The sequence below is a fragment of the Anthonomus grandis genome, chromosome 12, assembly GCF_022605725.1.
Source record: "Anthonomus grandis grandis chromosome 12, icAntGran1.3, whole genome shotgun sequence".
Classification (NCBI taxonomy): Eukaryota; Metazoa; Arthropoda; class Insecta; order Coleoptera; family Curculionidae; genus Anthonomus; species Anthonomus grandis.
This window is the reverse complement of record NC_065557.1, coordinates 22519237-22535752: the sequence shown is the minus strand read 5'-3', so window position 1 is coordinate 22535752 and position 16516 is coordinate 22519237. Positions and strand designations below refer to the sequence as shown.

Here is a 16516-nt window from a genome sequence, read left to right as displayed (position 1 = left end):
AAAAACTATGTCTAAAAGTCCTTCATTAAAAACCCTCAGAATCGATTTTCTTATTTAAGGTAGAATTCTAAAACGGAGGATAATATAAATTCGTTGTTGGCCCAATTTCTTATTAAATCCAAATAAACCATTTTTTAACGACCTTGAGTTAAGTATAGTTTGTTTCATTCAGCCTGTTTTGCGACAATATAAAGAGTTGAATAATATAAAACTTTCTAAATTCGTCATAAGAAATAAGGGGTTTCTATATTTAAAAAAATTGCAATAATTTTTAAATGACTTTAGATCTAACTCGCTTTTACAGAGTTATTTGCGTGGTGAGCTTGAAATTGCTAAGGCATAATCCTGAAAAATGACCTCAACCTCAGCTGTGTTTGAACCAAAAAAAGAATTAAAAAAGAACGGATATTATAGGAGGGAAACCCAAATATGGTCGAGACAAATGATCTGACACGTTTATTTGCTATCTAAAAAATTTACAGTTTTTCTACGTACTGCCCCTCACTTGTTACACATTTTGTCCTCGTTTCCGGAAGCTTTTGGTGTCGGGATTAAAGAATCCCTTGGGCAACTCGGACAGCCGTGCACACGAACTCAATCAATCAATCAATCACATGCTTTATTGTCAAAAAATTACAAAATTTTGTAGACAAAGCTGATACAAAAAAAACATATAAAAATAAAACACACAAAATAAAAAAATAAAAATAAATATACAAACAAAATAAATACATGCAAAACTGTACAAAAACAGTGTACCTGATCAATATACAACATCATGATGTATAAAATGTCAATAAAAATAAACACAATAGTCAATAACAGTAAATTAATTAAATACAGAATGAAAGTGCAATTTATTTACTAAAAAAAAAAAAAAACTAATATATTCTCTATTGTGATGTGTGTATTATGTGTGATACCCAAAAAGTTATCCTAGAAAAAAATTCCAGAATGTACGCCTTCAAAGCATTATAAAAACGAGGAAAAGAAGTAATTGATTTAATTTCCAAAGGCAAATGATTATGCATCTTTTTGGCTCTGTATAGAATACAGCTTCTTACTAACTCGGACCGAGGGGTTTGCAGATAAAGATCATGCACTGCGTTGCGAAGTGAATAATTGTGAGACGGCCTACTTGGCATTTCTGACTAATGTTTGCGTACTAAGCAAATAGATTCCAATATGAATAAAGAGGGAAGAGTAAGTATCTTATATTTTTTAAAGATTTCTTGACAGTGAGCTCTGCTATTAAGTCCAAGCAGATACCGAACTGCTCTCTTTTGGAGTTTAAAGATGCGCTCAAATTGAGTCACACTGCATGTGCCCCAGAATGAAAGGGCGTAACGTAGATGTGACTCAAAAAGGGCATAATTAACTGTTCTTGATGTTTAAAAACGTAATTCCCTGGAAACTGATCTTAAGGATTAAAACATGATGAATTAAAACATGATGAACTTAATTTTTTATATAAGGCATCAATATGCTAGTCCTATTTCAGGGAGTAGTCAACATTAAGTCCCAAGAACTTCACAGATTCAACGACGTCCAAACTGGTGTTGTTAAGTACAAAGGGTTGAATAGTAGTTTTATATGATAAGACTTTAGTTTTTGAGACATTTAGGCACAGAAGATTAGAATCGCACCACGATTTAATGGTAATTAAGTCATTAGAAATAGTAGCATGTAGTGCCCTAGCATCCGGATTGCTCCATGTAAAGCTAGTATCGTCAGCAAAAAGACAGATTTTGCCACTGATGGTAAGATTGGCCATGTCATTTATAAAGATCAGAAACAAAAAAGGGCCCAGGACTGAACCTTGAGGTACCCCACATTCTATTGGTTTGCAAGAAGACTTCGTCGTATCAACCTTTACAAGCTGATTTCTGTAACTGAGATACGATTTAAACCACTCAAGGGGCGTTCCTCTGAACCCATAGTGATTCAATTTTTCAACTGAGATGTTATGGCTTACACAATCAAAAGCCTTGGAGAAATCACAGAAAATTGTTGCTGTTGAATGATTATTATTTATACTGGTGTAAACACTATTAAAGAGAGAAAACATAGCATCATTTGTGCACTTGTTACTCAAGAATCCAAATTGGTGAGGAATAAGAATTTTATATTTAAACAGAAACGATAAGAGCCTTTTTTTAACCAATCGTTTAATGATCTTTGATAAAGTGGGAAGGAGTGCGATTGGGCGATAGTTTGAAGCTTGTTGTTTATCTCTTCCCTTATGCAAAGGAATAATTATTGCAGTCTTAAGGCAGGTAGGAAAGACTCCATTTTGGAATGACTTGTTAATTAAGTTTGTTAGATGGATTATGGTGCAATTTGGCAGATTGGAAAACATTTGAGAGTGAGCCCATCTGTACCAGATGATAATTTGTTTTTTATTTCATTTATTGTAGTTTGAAGCTCTGTTGGTGGGGGATACAATGGGGGTAAAAAAGAAGCTGTGTACATTTTCATTTGGGAGATACGAACGAGGATCGTGAGAAGGTGTTATGGTAGCCATTAGATTTTTAGCTACATTAACAAAGTAGTGATTAAGGGCCTCAGGTGAAGTAGGGATAGTGCTAGATGAAGAAGTCTTATTTCTTAATTCATTTACAATAGACCATGTTTCTTTGGCAACATTACTTGATTCGATCATCCTTTTAGTATAATAAATATCTTTTGCAGCTTTTATAGTCTTATGGTACATTTTTCTATAAAGCTTGACATAGTTATGAAAAAATACGCTGTCTGTAAATTCTTTCAGGTGTGATAATGAGCGCATGTTTTTTGCAGAAACACGTAAGCCTTTAGTGGTCCATGGCTTATGATGTTTAATTTTGATAGGTCTAAGAGGAAACGACTTATCTGCAATACTTGATAAAGACTTTATAAAACTAGAAAATTCACTATCTATATCGTCAGAAAGAAAATCCCAATCAGCCGTTTGGCATAAGTTCTTGAATTGTAAAAAAATATTTTTGCCAAAAACACGGCGTAATTTACGTAACGTGTTTTTGCCTTTAGAATTTATGGAAAATTTAATTAATGCAGCTTCATGATCAGAAAATCTGGAATTAAAAACCGTACAATCTACGAAGTCAGGAGCAAAAGATGACACGACATAGTCGATGGTACTAGAACTATTTCTAGTTATTCTGGTAGGAAAGTTAATCTGCATTACTATACCCATTGAGATGAAAATAGAGTGACGAGATTCTTGAGCAGCACACACACTGGAAAAATCAATATTAAGGTCGCCACACAAAATTAATTTACCTTTTAAGGGCAAGGATTCTAGCAAGATTAGTAGTTTTTGAAGGAAAGTTTGTTCAAAAGTCAACGTCAGGTGTTCTATATACACAAATAATATAGAGGTCGTATGTTTTATGGTAAACTATGGAAAATTCAAATACTTTTTCTGATAAAAAATATCAAACTTAGTTACCGGTGAAAAATCGTTGTTTATAGACATAATCATAGTGCCCCCATGAGATAAATTAGTTCTATTAAATCTTGCTATTGTAGTGTAATTTTGAACAAAAACAGGTTCATCAATGTGTAGCCAGTATTCGGTTATAGCAACTATTTCTGGAAAATTTAGCTCTTCTAATAAAAGAAATAATTCATTAGTTTTGTGTCTTAAGGACTGAATGTTAAGAAGAAATACGCTAAGCTTGCTATCATCCGATTTATCAGAGGGTGCTTGATCCTGTGATCGCGTCACGTTATTTAAACATTTTTGTTCCTAGATGAGGAACCACTGAAAAAATAATTAGATTAACTTTCTCGTATTTTTTAAAGCCTTTAATTTTTTTCTGAAGAAAAGAAGGATCCAAAAGCGGAGAGGTCTTCTTCCACTTGCACGGCTGCACCAATTCCATAGACGTCGTGGAAACGGATAACAAGCGTCGGAGGGAGTCTATGTTAGTAGGTAGGCCCTCTGAAGCTAGCATTAGCTTGACACTGGGTATGGTCTTGGTGTGGCCTTCGAGACAGACGTTGGAAGGCTAGTCATAGAGGTATGCCAAGTAGAGCCTAAGAGTTTTTAAGATGGTGGGGTCTCTCAGTCTAGCCAACAGGTACCGTCCATTTTCCGCATCAGATTTTTGGGATAGTCACACTACTGGAGGAGTCATCGGGTCCATATTATGCAGTCCATCATCATCCTTGGCCTTTTCCACAAGTTTGAAGCTGACATTTTCTTGCCCAAATGAGTTAGATGCAGGTATCGCATCTTTATCTGAACCAATTTGAAGCATATTCAGCTGATTTGAGACAGGTTTGGGACTTAAGGTTTTATTAGCTGCGGATGGAGAATTTAACGGTGGTAATGGACCCATCCTCCGTTTATCCACTAGAGCACCAGCCGGCCATACGTTCGTCTCTTTTAGCTGGCTAAAAAAATCCTTGTTTTGGACACCGACTTTAAAGCTGGAGTTCACACTGTCTTTATTTTGCGTGAAGGGAAAACATCGAATAAAAGCATTAGTCTGGAGCTTATCTTTAACGTAGTGAGCGAGCCGGTTTACTCCTCGACCTCGTCGTTGGTATTAAGTCTATGACCTCCGAGGGCTTCTTTCAGTGGTCCAAACATATGGTAATTGCAGGGTGATAAATCCGGACTGTAGAGAAGTTATTTCAGTATCTCCCACCCTGATTCGATATTATATCGAGCGTCACACACGCGGTATGAAGGTGCGCGTTATCATGGAAAAGAATCGCATTTCACGCTGGAATGCTCGTCCTTTTTGAGCGAGAAGCGGGTTTTATTTTTTTTTCAGAAGATTAGAGTAGTATGCAGCATTGATGGAACATTGGGTACCCAGGAAGTAGACGTAGAGCTCGCCGCGCCGATCCCAGAATACGGATTTCCTAACCTTAACCGCAGACCTGCTTATCTTTGCTTTGACTATCACTCCTCCTCCTTCTTCCTACGCACTTTAGAAGACAGCTTGCTTTCGGGAGTGAAGTAGTGTACCCATGTCTTGCCTGTAGTAAAGATTTGCGTTTAAAAACCCTCCCACTCTACCTGTTCTCGCGTCACCAAGCGGCGACAAACTTCGGCGAGAATTCTTGTTCCAACTTCAACAGCTAAGGAATCCAATTCGTAAGGGAACCGCCCTCGTATATATTAAATAAAATATATATTTAGTAGTTTTTTAAGCCTTATACCTTGTCAAGGCTACCAACAATGTTCAATATACATGTATATATTTGTATATTAAACAGTATTAAAACATATGTATTATATTATTACTATTACAAGCGTAAGGATTTTTCTGAATGTGTATTCGACATGAAGATTTCCCTCATCGTACATTCAAACTTTTGTAGAGGTAAGTTTTTCATATCATTCGTTTTTAAAGAGTTATGTGCGTGATTACATTAAAATAAACACCTTGTATACATATAAAATTACATATATAATATACTAAAATAAAATTAGTTATTATTTTCCAGGGAATAATAACATGTTGATTTTCCTTTCTTCACATATGTTTTAAGTTTTGATGGTGCTTATAGAATTGTATTGTCGGCTCTCGGTGTAATCCCTTGGATAAAATTTGCTTTTAAAATTGGATTACTTATTGGGGTATATTTGGATAGAACCTAAAACCATCTTAAAATCTATATCTAACCGTACAGATTTTTATTTTTTTTATTATTCTGTCATTTATTTCACTGGCATTCTTCATTTTTAACAGTTGCTCCAAATTGTCGATACTGTTATTTATGCAAGATATTTTTGTACAAAATGTATGCATGCGCCTTGCCATATTTCGCCTTTATGCATTATGATCGATTCCAAATCTGTATATATAAAGAAAAAAATTAGAAAAACGCAAAAATACTGTTACAATTTAAATTTTAAAAGATGATGAAAATTAATAATATATAATTTCTTTGTAAAAAAAGAACTGTTTATTACTTAAGCAACTATTTAAAATTGTCGGCCTAATCGATGATAGAATTCTGTTTGTAAGCGTCTTAAAACATTCGGAGTAATTAATCAAATTTCGTTTCTAATCCTATGTTTTAGTTGTTTAATGATTTTTGAGTCTTTTAGCATAGACTTACTGATTCGACTTCAAGGTAACTACAAAGGTAACTACTAATCCATTTCTTGCGGAAGAAATTATCAAAAAATTTTCGTACATTAGCAGCATAATGAGGAGAGGTGCACCATCTTGCCGAAAGTAGATTCTTTCGTCAACATTTTTATTTTCAGTAGGAAATAGTCATATTAATTCTAGTACGTTTATACAAATTTAAAATATTCGTGAACAGTTTAATTGTTATCAAAAAATATTGGATAGAAATTCAATCGCCAAAGAAACGCTACTAATATTTTTTCCAGCCCTACTTAATTTTTTTAAATGGGATTATTGTCACTTGTGGCTCCTTGTTGAAAAGTTCTTTTAAAAAGGAAATTGATAGTGTACTTTTTATAATAAATTAACTATTGACTTTAAATTGAAGAAAACTGTTTAGCGGTATAAAAATTTAAAACAAAATATCCCGACGTTAAATGCATATTTAAAATGAAGTTGCGGCGCTATTTCTAGAAATTCATCCTGATTTGCCCCCACTGAGTCAACGTAGTGTGAAAGTAATATAGTAATAAAGAAGTATCCCTAGCCAAAAATAATTATCGGTAAGCAAGGATATAAAATTGGATATTTTACTGAGTTATGAAGAATCACCTATCACTGGGTCTAGATAAATATTTCAGGATTATGATGTAAGTCGCAAAACAGTTTTGAAAATGCCTAAGTCAGCAGGAAAAAGACCCTTTACAATGAAACCAGTTCAAGAGCTGCTAGAGGCAATCCTAATCGTAGATTTGAATTTTGCCAAACTATGATAAATTTGATTGATAATGGTCAAATACTTTTAGACTGGGTAATACTTTCAATCGGAACCACTTTTACTAATAATGCAGCAATCCAGCAATACTTTGAATATGATGATGCCATGTAAAATGTTAAGCCAAAATTTTATCATGTGGTCTTTGCATAGTTTCTAATATCTATTGCATAGCTTCTTTTTTTCTTATGTAAATCCGAAGCATACACAACATCAAGCAAAAACTAATGTGTGAGGTTAGCTGGAGGTGATTAGTAGAACTTTGTCAAATATAAAATTAAACGTCCTCCTGTATATCTAAATTGACGTGTTTTTTTTTAAGAAGTGATTAAGGGTGGTTCGTTATGAAATGAAAGCACTGTACAACTGACTAGAGGTGTCGTCTTTGTAGCGAGCTAGAAGCAAACGGTGCGCGAAATACAAAATAAGAAAATGGAGTATACGACATGTGGAATTGAATAGTACACGGAATCCGCTCTTAGTAGTGAGTTTATATATATTTACCTAAATGGATTAAAGTAACATATTGTTGGAGGTTATGTTGAATCTCAGATATATAATAATATTAAATAAGTTGATTTCTCGGGAGTAAAACAAAAAAACCAACAACATAACAAAGAAATTCGAGAAGAAACTAGGACTGCTAACCGAATAGTCTAAAATTAATTATAATAATGTGCACTCTCGCCGCTTCATGTCCAAATGTATTTGGAATTATTTCTTTACAATGTCTTAGAGGTGCGTGCCTAGTCAGTCATTAACTGAATAATTAGTATTAGTCTACATTTATTACATCTATTTTGTTTTTAAGTTTCTTGTGTCCGAGAATATCTCAAATCAGGAGATCTAAATTTTATAAAACCATTACGTTAGCTCTTCATGGAGTATTTTCGCTATAAAAATTTTAAAATGTGAAAATTTGAGGCTGTACTTTCTGGAAGTTTACTCTGTCAACATCTAAATTTATCAACATATAACAGAAGGTTGTTAGACATTTTCGCCTATGTAAACAGCGAAACGATTCTAGTCGCTAGACTATTCCACGAAGAGGTATTAGAAAAACTTAATTTTTGGAAACATATAAAGTACCATATTACAACTATGCGTCGGTGTCAGTACTTGAAAATGACGAGAACGAATTCGACGAGGAACGAATAGTACTTACAGATCAACGAAAAAGTACACTGTGTCCCATTTTGGATGAGACTGCAGGGTATCTCTGTCATTTTTTAAGATAGAGCTTTGCGGTTTTCGCGACCCTGTATCACTTTTTTGTAAAACTTTTAAAGACACAAACAGACATATTCTAACTACTTTTGTTCCTGAAATACAGGGTGAAAACGGAAATGTTCACTTTTGGAGATGTTATTATTTCTCAGGCCCTGTATAAGATAGAATAAAAATGAAAACTGCTTATAATAGATATTTTTACATAAAAGTCAGTGGCGTATTTAATTTTTTTTCCCAATGCACTGTTTTTAAGATTGGGCACAAACTTGGTATTTTTTAAATGGAACACCCTGTATATTTTAACGTCAAATTTTTGCATTTTTTTTCTGAATACATTGATGTATCACAACCTAATCTTTGATAAATTTTAGCTCAAAGAATTAGAAAAATCCATATTTATGTTTATTTTTTTAATAGTAGGCCATGAATTCTTTGACACATGCATAAAAAAATGTTTTGTTTATTGCATTCATGGAAACTAAGTCACAAACAGACTCAATACATATCAATAATGATGGCTGACGGTGAAAATATGGAATTCCAAAATTTTGAAAAGTATGATATTATAAAATGTTTAAACCTTTCTAACGAAAATGTCGAAGCGGCGCAGCAATTATATTTAAATAGGTAAAGCTCTAGCTTATTTTATTTTGTTACAAAATTCAAAAAATAAAAAAGATCTTATTAGGTTTCCAGAAAGACGTCAGCCATCTCGAGCTACGGTATTCCGGTTAAAATCTAATCTTTTAAATTATGGCTGCTATTCAAAACCTAGGCAACCCCATGTTGATAGAAATGAAGCTGGCGAAATTAATGTTTTAGCGTGTGTGGAAGCAAGACCCCAAATTTCCTGTAGAAAGATAGAGGAAGAGATAGGAGTTTCCAAAACAAAAGTGCAAAAAATTTTAAAAAAGCATCAATTTAAACCGTATAAGATAAATATTATTCAAGAATTGCATCCTGACGATCCGTTTAAACGACTGGAATTTTCTAATTGGTTTTTAACCAAAACTAATGAAGATCCGGATTTTGTAAAAAAGGTAATATGGTCTGACGAATCCCATATAAGCAGTAGTGGCATATTTAATAGGCAAAATACCAGACATTGGTATCAAGAAAACCAACAATATTACTTTTGAACGACAGCAACAAGGCCGATTTGGTTTTAGTGTTTCCTGTTTTGTATTGGGCACTAAAATTGTATATACAATTTTTGAGGGTAGCTTAACTGCCCAACGATATCTAAATATATTGCAAAATAATTTGCCAGAGTTGCTGGAGGACATACCTTTAGCCCAGCGACATCAAATATATTTCCAGCAAGATGGAGCGCCCGCTCATAATTCAAGGGTAGTTAGAGAATATTTAAGTGCCCATTTTGATAGACGTTGGATTGGCACACACGGGCCAATCAGATGGCCCCCGAGGTCACCGGACTTAAGTGTTTTGGACTTTTTTGTATGGTCGTACTTAAAAAATAAAATTTATGCAAATCGGCATAATAATATAAATGAACTCCGAGCGACAACTGAAGAAGCATTCATAAACTTACAAAGGCAACCGTTTATAATTTTAAATGCCTTAAGACGAATACAGACTGTATGTGGTTTTTGTATAAGACAAAATGGACAGCAGTTTGAACAGTTTTATTAAATTTATATTTGTTGTTTTTTTTTTGGTTTTTGTAATTAATTTTCTAATTTGATTCTTGTAATTACTAATTAGTTTTTAATGTTAAACCTGGTCCGATATATTTTTTTTTGTTTTTAACATTTTTATGTTTATATTAATATTTTAAGTTAATGTTTAAAATATAGTTAAATAAACAGGTTTAAATCACATGGCGTTTTAAAAAAGTAATAATTAAATGCATGTGTGTAAGAATTCATGGCCTACTATTAAAAACAAAAATAAATATGGATTTTTCTGATTTTTGAAGCTAAAATTTACTAAAGAATAGGTTGTGATACATCAATGTATTCAGAAAAAAAAATGCAAAAATTTGACGTTAAAATATACAGGGTGTTCCATTTAAAAAATACCAAGTTTGTGCCCAATCTTAAAAACAGTGCATTGGAAAAAAAAATTTAATACGCCACTGACTTTTATGTAAAAATATCTATTATAAGTAGTTTTCATTTTTATTCTATCTTATACAGGGCCTGAGGAATAATAACATCTCCAAAAGTGAACATTTTCGTTTTCACCCTGTATTTCAGGAACAAAAGTAGTTAGAATATTTCTGTTTGTGGCTTTAAAAGTTTTACAAAAAAGTGATACAGGGTCGCGAAAACCGCAAAGATCTATCTTAAAAAATGACAGAGATACCCTGCAGTCTCATCCAAAATGGGACACAGTGTACTAATAAGCCTGATTTAATTGTAGTACAAGCAAGAAATATGCTTGTACAGAGCTCCCAGAGGAAACTTGGCTGTTTTCTTAGAGGCAGCTGTGGAGGATGCAATCTGTCCGTTTGGACATCGGGAGCGTGTTGTTCTGGTGGGGGACTTCAATGTGTCGTTCGGAATAGGCAATGAGGTAGGAGACTCTGATTCCCGAACAGTCATTGACTTACTTTCAAGTTATGGGTTTCGAAGGCTGATTTCCGAACCGACTCGTGGGTTTCCTGCCTTGACAACAATAGTTAACTAGGATATTTCAAATCATCAGGGACAAGTAGTTGGCAGCAAACTTGCTGACAAGCCTACAGTGGAGTGTTTTGAGGGTATGCACAGACCTAGCACTCAGAGAGGTATGAATGAGTTTTTCCTGCGAATTGAAAACGCTTCATAAGATTTTACCAAGAAGGGGCAATGAGTGCTAGAAATAAATGTAATACATTTATTTCTATTCTGAAGGATTCTTTCCATGACTCATTTCCAGAAAAAATATTCTCGAAAAGGCCAGACCAACTAAATAGAGTAGGCTGGTTTTCTATAAGGATTTAAAAAAAATTGTAAAAATGCAATAAAAGAAGCAAAACAAGTTTGAAATGATCGAGCTATAAAAACTTCAAAAAATCCAACTAAGTCAATGTGGAATATTGTGAATGCTAAACGGAATCAGAGGCCTAATGAATTGAAGTGTTCTTTGATTTCTGAGGAATTTAACTATTTTGTTTTGCAGGTTTTGCAGAAACGCTTCTTAAAGATCTTCCGAGGAGTGACTTTGATCCTCTCATACACCCAGCCAGATTAAATATTGTCTGTAATAACTTTAGCTTTGAAGAAGTAAGTTTTAATATTGTTACGGAAATTACAGATAATATAAAAATCAAAAAAAGTTGTGATATTTATGGGTTAAGTGTACAAATTATTTTATCAATTAAAAACAATATTGTAATGCCATTGACTAATTAATCTTAATACATCCGAACACATTTTTCCATCCTGCTTAAAAAAAGATTTACTAACTCAAGTTTTTAAAAAAGGAAATAAAAATGCTGTTAACAACTATAGGGCTCATCTCCTTGCTTCTCATTATTTCGAAGTTCTTTGAGAAAGTAATGGCAAATCACGTCGTAATTTGCCTTTTTTGAATCTAACAAATTATTTTCTGAGTGCCAATTCGGTTTTAGACGGGGCAAAAATACTATACATGCTGTACTTGAACTACTGCATAACATCACTAATGGTTGTGAGGACAGACTCTTTCTATCTGGCTTATTCTGCGACCTTAGTAAGGTTTTTGATTGTATGTCTCATAAACTATTACTACAAAATCTCAAATATTATAATTTTAATGATAGTGCCATTGGGCTCATTTCCAGGTACTTGCTGGATCGCTGGCAGGTTGTAAAGGCCAATGGACAAACATCTGCCTCACCATGTATCGGTCCTCTGTCTGGTTCCGGTGGAATGCCAATTATGTCCCAAAATACTGCCGCTTAGAAAAATGCCAAAACAGACCAGAGTTTATTACAGTAAATCTATTTAACAAACTGCCTAATTTAATTAAAGAAAAGTCTGTAAGAGCATTTAAATGTTATGTGTTTTTTTGATAAGTAGAGCGTTCTAAAGTGTCGATGAGTTCTATAACTGTGAATTTTAATCTTGTGTAATTTTATATTATGTGTTTCTTTATTTAGGTCAAGCATTTTGAAGGGTAATATTGATCTGATACTGCGTTAGTTCTAGTCAGTTAGTATTATAATTTAAATTTGAACTCTCTTTGATATTGCTTTCACGAACAACAACTTTTTAGGGATTGCAATAATAAAATTAGGTTTGGTTTAAGATTACTTTTCCTTAAAAGTTCCAATGTTTGCTTCATATTTTTATCTTGGCGGCTTCAGATTTTGGCAGCTTTACTTTATCAAGTTATACTAAAATATTTTAACATTAAATAAAAGTAGACTGATTTAATCATTGTATCAATCACAGGAATAATCTCGAGAAATCTAATCGAAAATATAAAGCCATCTATGAAATTAGTACAAATCACTACTGCTGTCTATTTTACATATCATCCAATAGTTTGCCGGATATATTCTACTTGCTGTCAACGTCAAATGGGAGGGGCTTAGCTTTATTGTTTAGCCTTGTTAAGTTTATTGTTAAGATACATGTAGCTGTATTAAAAAAAAAACTATACAAAGGATTCCTAACAGGAACAAGGAAAATCCTGTTAGGAATCCTTTATATATCATCCTTTATATACATATTTTTGAAGGAGTTCCCAAAGAGCTTATTCCTTTTGATTTTAGATATTTGGGTTAACTGATTCTTCGCAATCCAGAGGAGACTGCGATGACCTTTGGCATGAAGTCGCTATAATAGGGACTAGTTAATTTAAAGAAATTTAAGTTTTTCTCTAGTTTGAATACAATAGCCCCAAAAAATCCATTAAAGAAAATAAATCAATCGTTTTTTCTGGCATTGTAATGTAGGAAGCTCAAAGCTACCCGAACGGCAATCTATACTATACAATTAACCAATTTTCAATAGCCACAAAAGGAATCGGTCTAAATTTTCGCAATAGGCTTTTAAGGTACAAAAGAAATATCATTAAAGGCAATAGGAATTTATCGAAGCATTTCTACTTTAATATAGTAGACAAATAGGATTGATTATGATGCTTATTTTTCCTTTTGAATTGAACAAAAGTGATATGTAAGGGTTACAAATATTTTTTTAATCAAAGTGTGCTTTTTTTTAAATTAATTATTATCATGGAAATTTTAGATAAGTAATATCATTTGTAGGTATTTGAGCTCACCCATCTAATAGAGTAGATGAATCGATATGTAGTATTGGAGGTTTTAACAGTAATAATAAAAATAATAATAATATTAATAATAATAATAATAGTAATAATATAATGGAACCCAGGGAGACTTCTCTCTGAGTCACACTTACGCCAGGAACACACCTTATTTATTGGCAACGTCAAATTACAACTTTTACCGGACTCGCGTTGACTATCGTTTAATTGTTTCCAAGATAAACAACAAAACTGAAAAAAATCTGCAAAAATATGAAATGATAATGTGATGAGAAAACAAGATCCCTTCTAAAGATGGCTGGTCTCTTATGATGATCCCAGAGAGCCAGGATCTGCATCCCAGAAAATATTATCAAGACAGCTGTTTTCCCAAGTTGGGTCAAAGATTGTCTGGTATAAGTTGTGACGCATTGTGTTTAGCGGTCCAGTTGTACCTATACTGTCTAAAAAATTTATATTAAAATTCTTAGCTACAGCAAATTGCTTTTCCGTATTTAAGGATTCTAAAACACCCGCCCTTAAGTTATAAAAAGCTTTCAAAAGACCAAGAAAGGCTACAATTACAAAACTGAGAGTATCTTTAATATAAATTATATAATATAATAATAACATGACGCTAATACGCTCCTCTGATAAGCGTAATGTGCACAGTGCAGAGTATGTGAAGTAAATAAGTAGCCCGTGGCTGCGAACTGGAACCACAAAACCTTCAACGCCGGAGGAAAAACCTTCCATGAAAAGCTTGGGTAAACAGGCATGGTCCAGACAGCTATAAAATACCTGACCACAATTTCAAAGTTTTTTACACTAGGTACATATAGGAGCTACATATATGCTCGCTAAAACCAAAAATCACATAAAGCTCAAAAATTATAGGCCAATTACATGCTTGCCTGCTATCTATAAGATATTTGATATATATCTTGGATACCAAAATCTCAGATAATCAAATCTTGGCCTGCCAATAGAATGAATGAAAAGAAAGCTCGAGGCTGTAAAGTATTGCTTTTATTAGCATTATCATAATTATACAAGCCAAAATTAAAAGAAGAAATATATCGATGGCTTGGATCTACAAAAAGCTTTTGACTCAGTGCCGTATTCGTGGCTCATAAAATTACTTAAGTTATAAAACATCGGTCCGGCCATGATACGGTTTCTTAAGATTCGTATAGTTCGTATTTTTTTATAAAAATGGAGAGTAAATGTTAATAAATTACGTGAGATATATCGCAACTAAGAATTTCTCGTTTTTTTCTGATTTGACATGCGAGTAGAAAGCCTCTTGGGCTCATATTTAATCTCGGTAGATTTAAAAAATATAGCGGAAAGCTCTCTTTTTAGATTAAGTTAGATCATATTATTGGGCTGTTTTAAAATTATTGTTAAACAACTTTCTTAATTATTGAAGTTAATGACTTATTTTCCAGTCTTACAAATGGTGGTTTTCATGGATTTTGTTTGTTCCCCCGATAGCTCAATTTATCAGCTTCTACATACGTGTAGGATATTATCAATAATTATCACCATGAATGTGCCTTTGAAACTTATTTATTTTAAATATATGATTACTGATACTTAAAAATAATCTTATTACAACTCAAGATAACAAAAAAACGTGTGTTTCTTAAGGCGGAAACAGACTATCATCACGTCACGTGAGCTCACGTGTTATCACGTGACTTGCATAGTATGTGCAAGTCCATTTACGCGTAGAATTTTATGTATCAGAATCACACTGTTGTCACCTCACGTGTTCACGGCGCGTTCGTTTGCTCTCACATGATAGCACGCCTCTGTTATCCCGCCAATTTGCATTTTGTAGTGGAACGTGACATTACAATTAGTGTTTTGACACAGGTTTTGGTGTAAAAAAATCATATAAGTATATGAAAAATGGACGAGAAGTTAATTGAACTTGTAAGAAATCATGGAGTGCTATCCAATCACTCATCAGCCGAGTATAGGGACCAGACGATTCGGCAAGAAGCTTGGGAAGAAATTGGTAGACACTTACAAATAACAGGTAAATTCAGTGATTTTGTTCTTTTATTATTAATATGTATAAACGCATTAGCAGACCACATACACAGTATATACAGAGTGGAACTTTCTAATGAAATTAATGAATTTTGATCACGTATTAGTCCTTAATTTTTTACCAATTTATTCTATTAGAAAGTGCCATGCTGTAGATATTTAATTGTTATCACGGTCTACTCTGCCTCTGCTAACCATATATCTATCTGCCAAGGTACGCTACCCGAAGGTGAATTGAAAAATTCTGTATAAGCTTCTCGAACTCTAAAAGCGTCATTAGTGCAATTCCGTCTCATTCCGTCAAGATACTGAAAGGCAGCATCTGGCATATTTAAAGTGACATTATCAGGTTCGTATGCATCGGAACACAACATTTCCTTGTAAGTGATATTTGCTGTATGGATGAAGCAAGTATGTTTTCAGTGGGCATGCTTCATCAGCCACGATGACATGAGGCTGAGGTGGTCCATTTGGTTCAAGTGGAGAGTGTTCTGGCATGTTCAGTGTTCTGTTCTCAAGCATTTTTCCAATATCGGACTTTTCTAATATGCCGCCATCGCTATTCCTGCCGTAGGAGCCAACGTCAATGGCAATAAACTTGTAGTCTGCATCAACCAGTGCCAACAGAACTATCGAATGACTTCCCTTGTAGTTGTAGTATGTGAATCCTGCATTAATAGAGCACTGAATATTAACGTATTTGCCGTCTATGGCAGCAACGCAATTCGGAAAATTCTACAGTTGGTTAAATCTAGCTGACGACTTCTTCCATTACTCTTCCGTTGGTTTTAGCAGTACAATAGGCCCCAAAATTTTCCATATGGCATCACACACTTCGATTACTATTTCACGAACTGTACTGAATCCCATTCTGTAATTAAATCCCATAATCCTAAACGAATTTCCAGTTGTCAGAAATCTGAAACAAAGTGTAATATGTATTTCGTTGGCTTTACTTCAAGCGGACAACGCCAAGACAAAATGGGACAAACTTAGACGATGTTTCTGTAATGCAAGAAATAGACGCCTGTCTACACAAAGTGGCTAGGCTACCAAAAAAATTACGCCATGGAAATTTGAACAGCAGATGACATTTTTGCGCTGCCGTATTTAGAAGGTCGAAGGTAAATAACTTTTGAGTCTTATTTAC

General features: G+C 33.8%; 1 protein-coding gene across 1 annotated transcript in view; it reads left to right on the top strand.

Annotated features, from left to right (window-relative positions):
- LOC126742671 (5-demethoxyubiquinone hydroxylase, mitochondrial) overlaps positions 1-12336 on the top strand; it is a 48716-nt gene extending 36380 nt beyond the window's left edge. Inside the window, exon 4 of the mRNA XM_050449415.1 lies at positions 11873-12336. Coding sequence (XP_050305372.1) covers positions 11873-11901 — 29 coding nt within the window. The 3' untranslated portion in view covers positions 11902-12336. The remainder of the gene's footprint in view (positions 1-11872) is intronic.
- The last annotated feature ends 4180 nt before the right edge of the window (positions 12337-16516 follow it).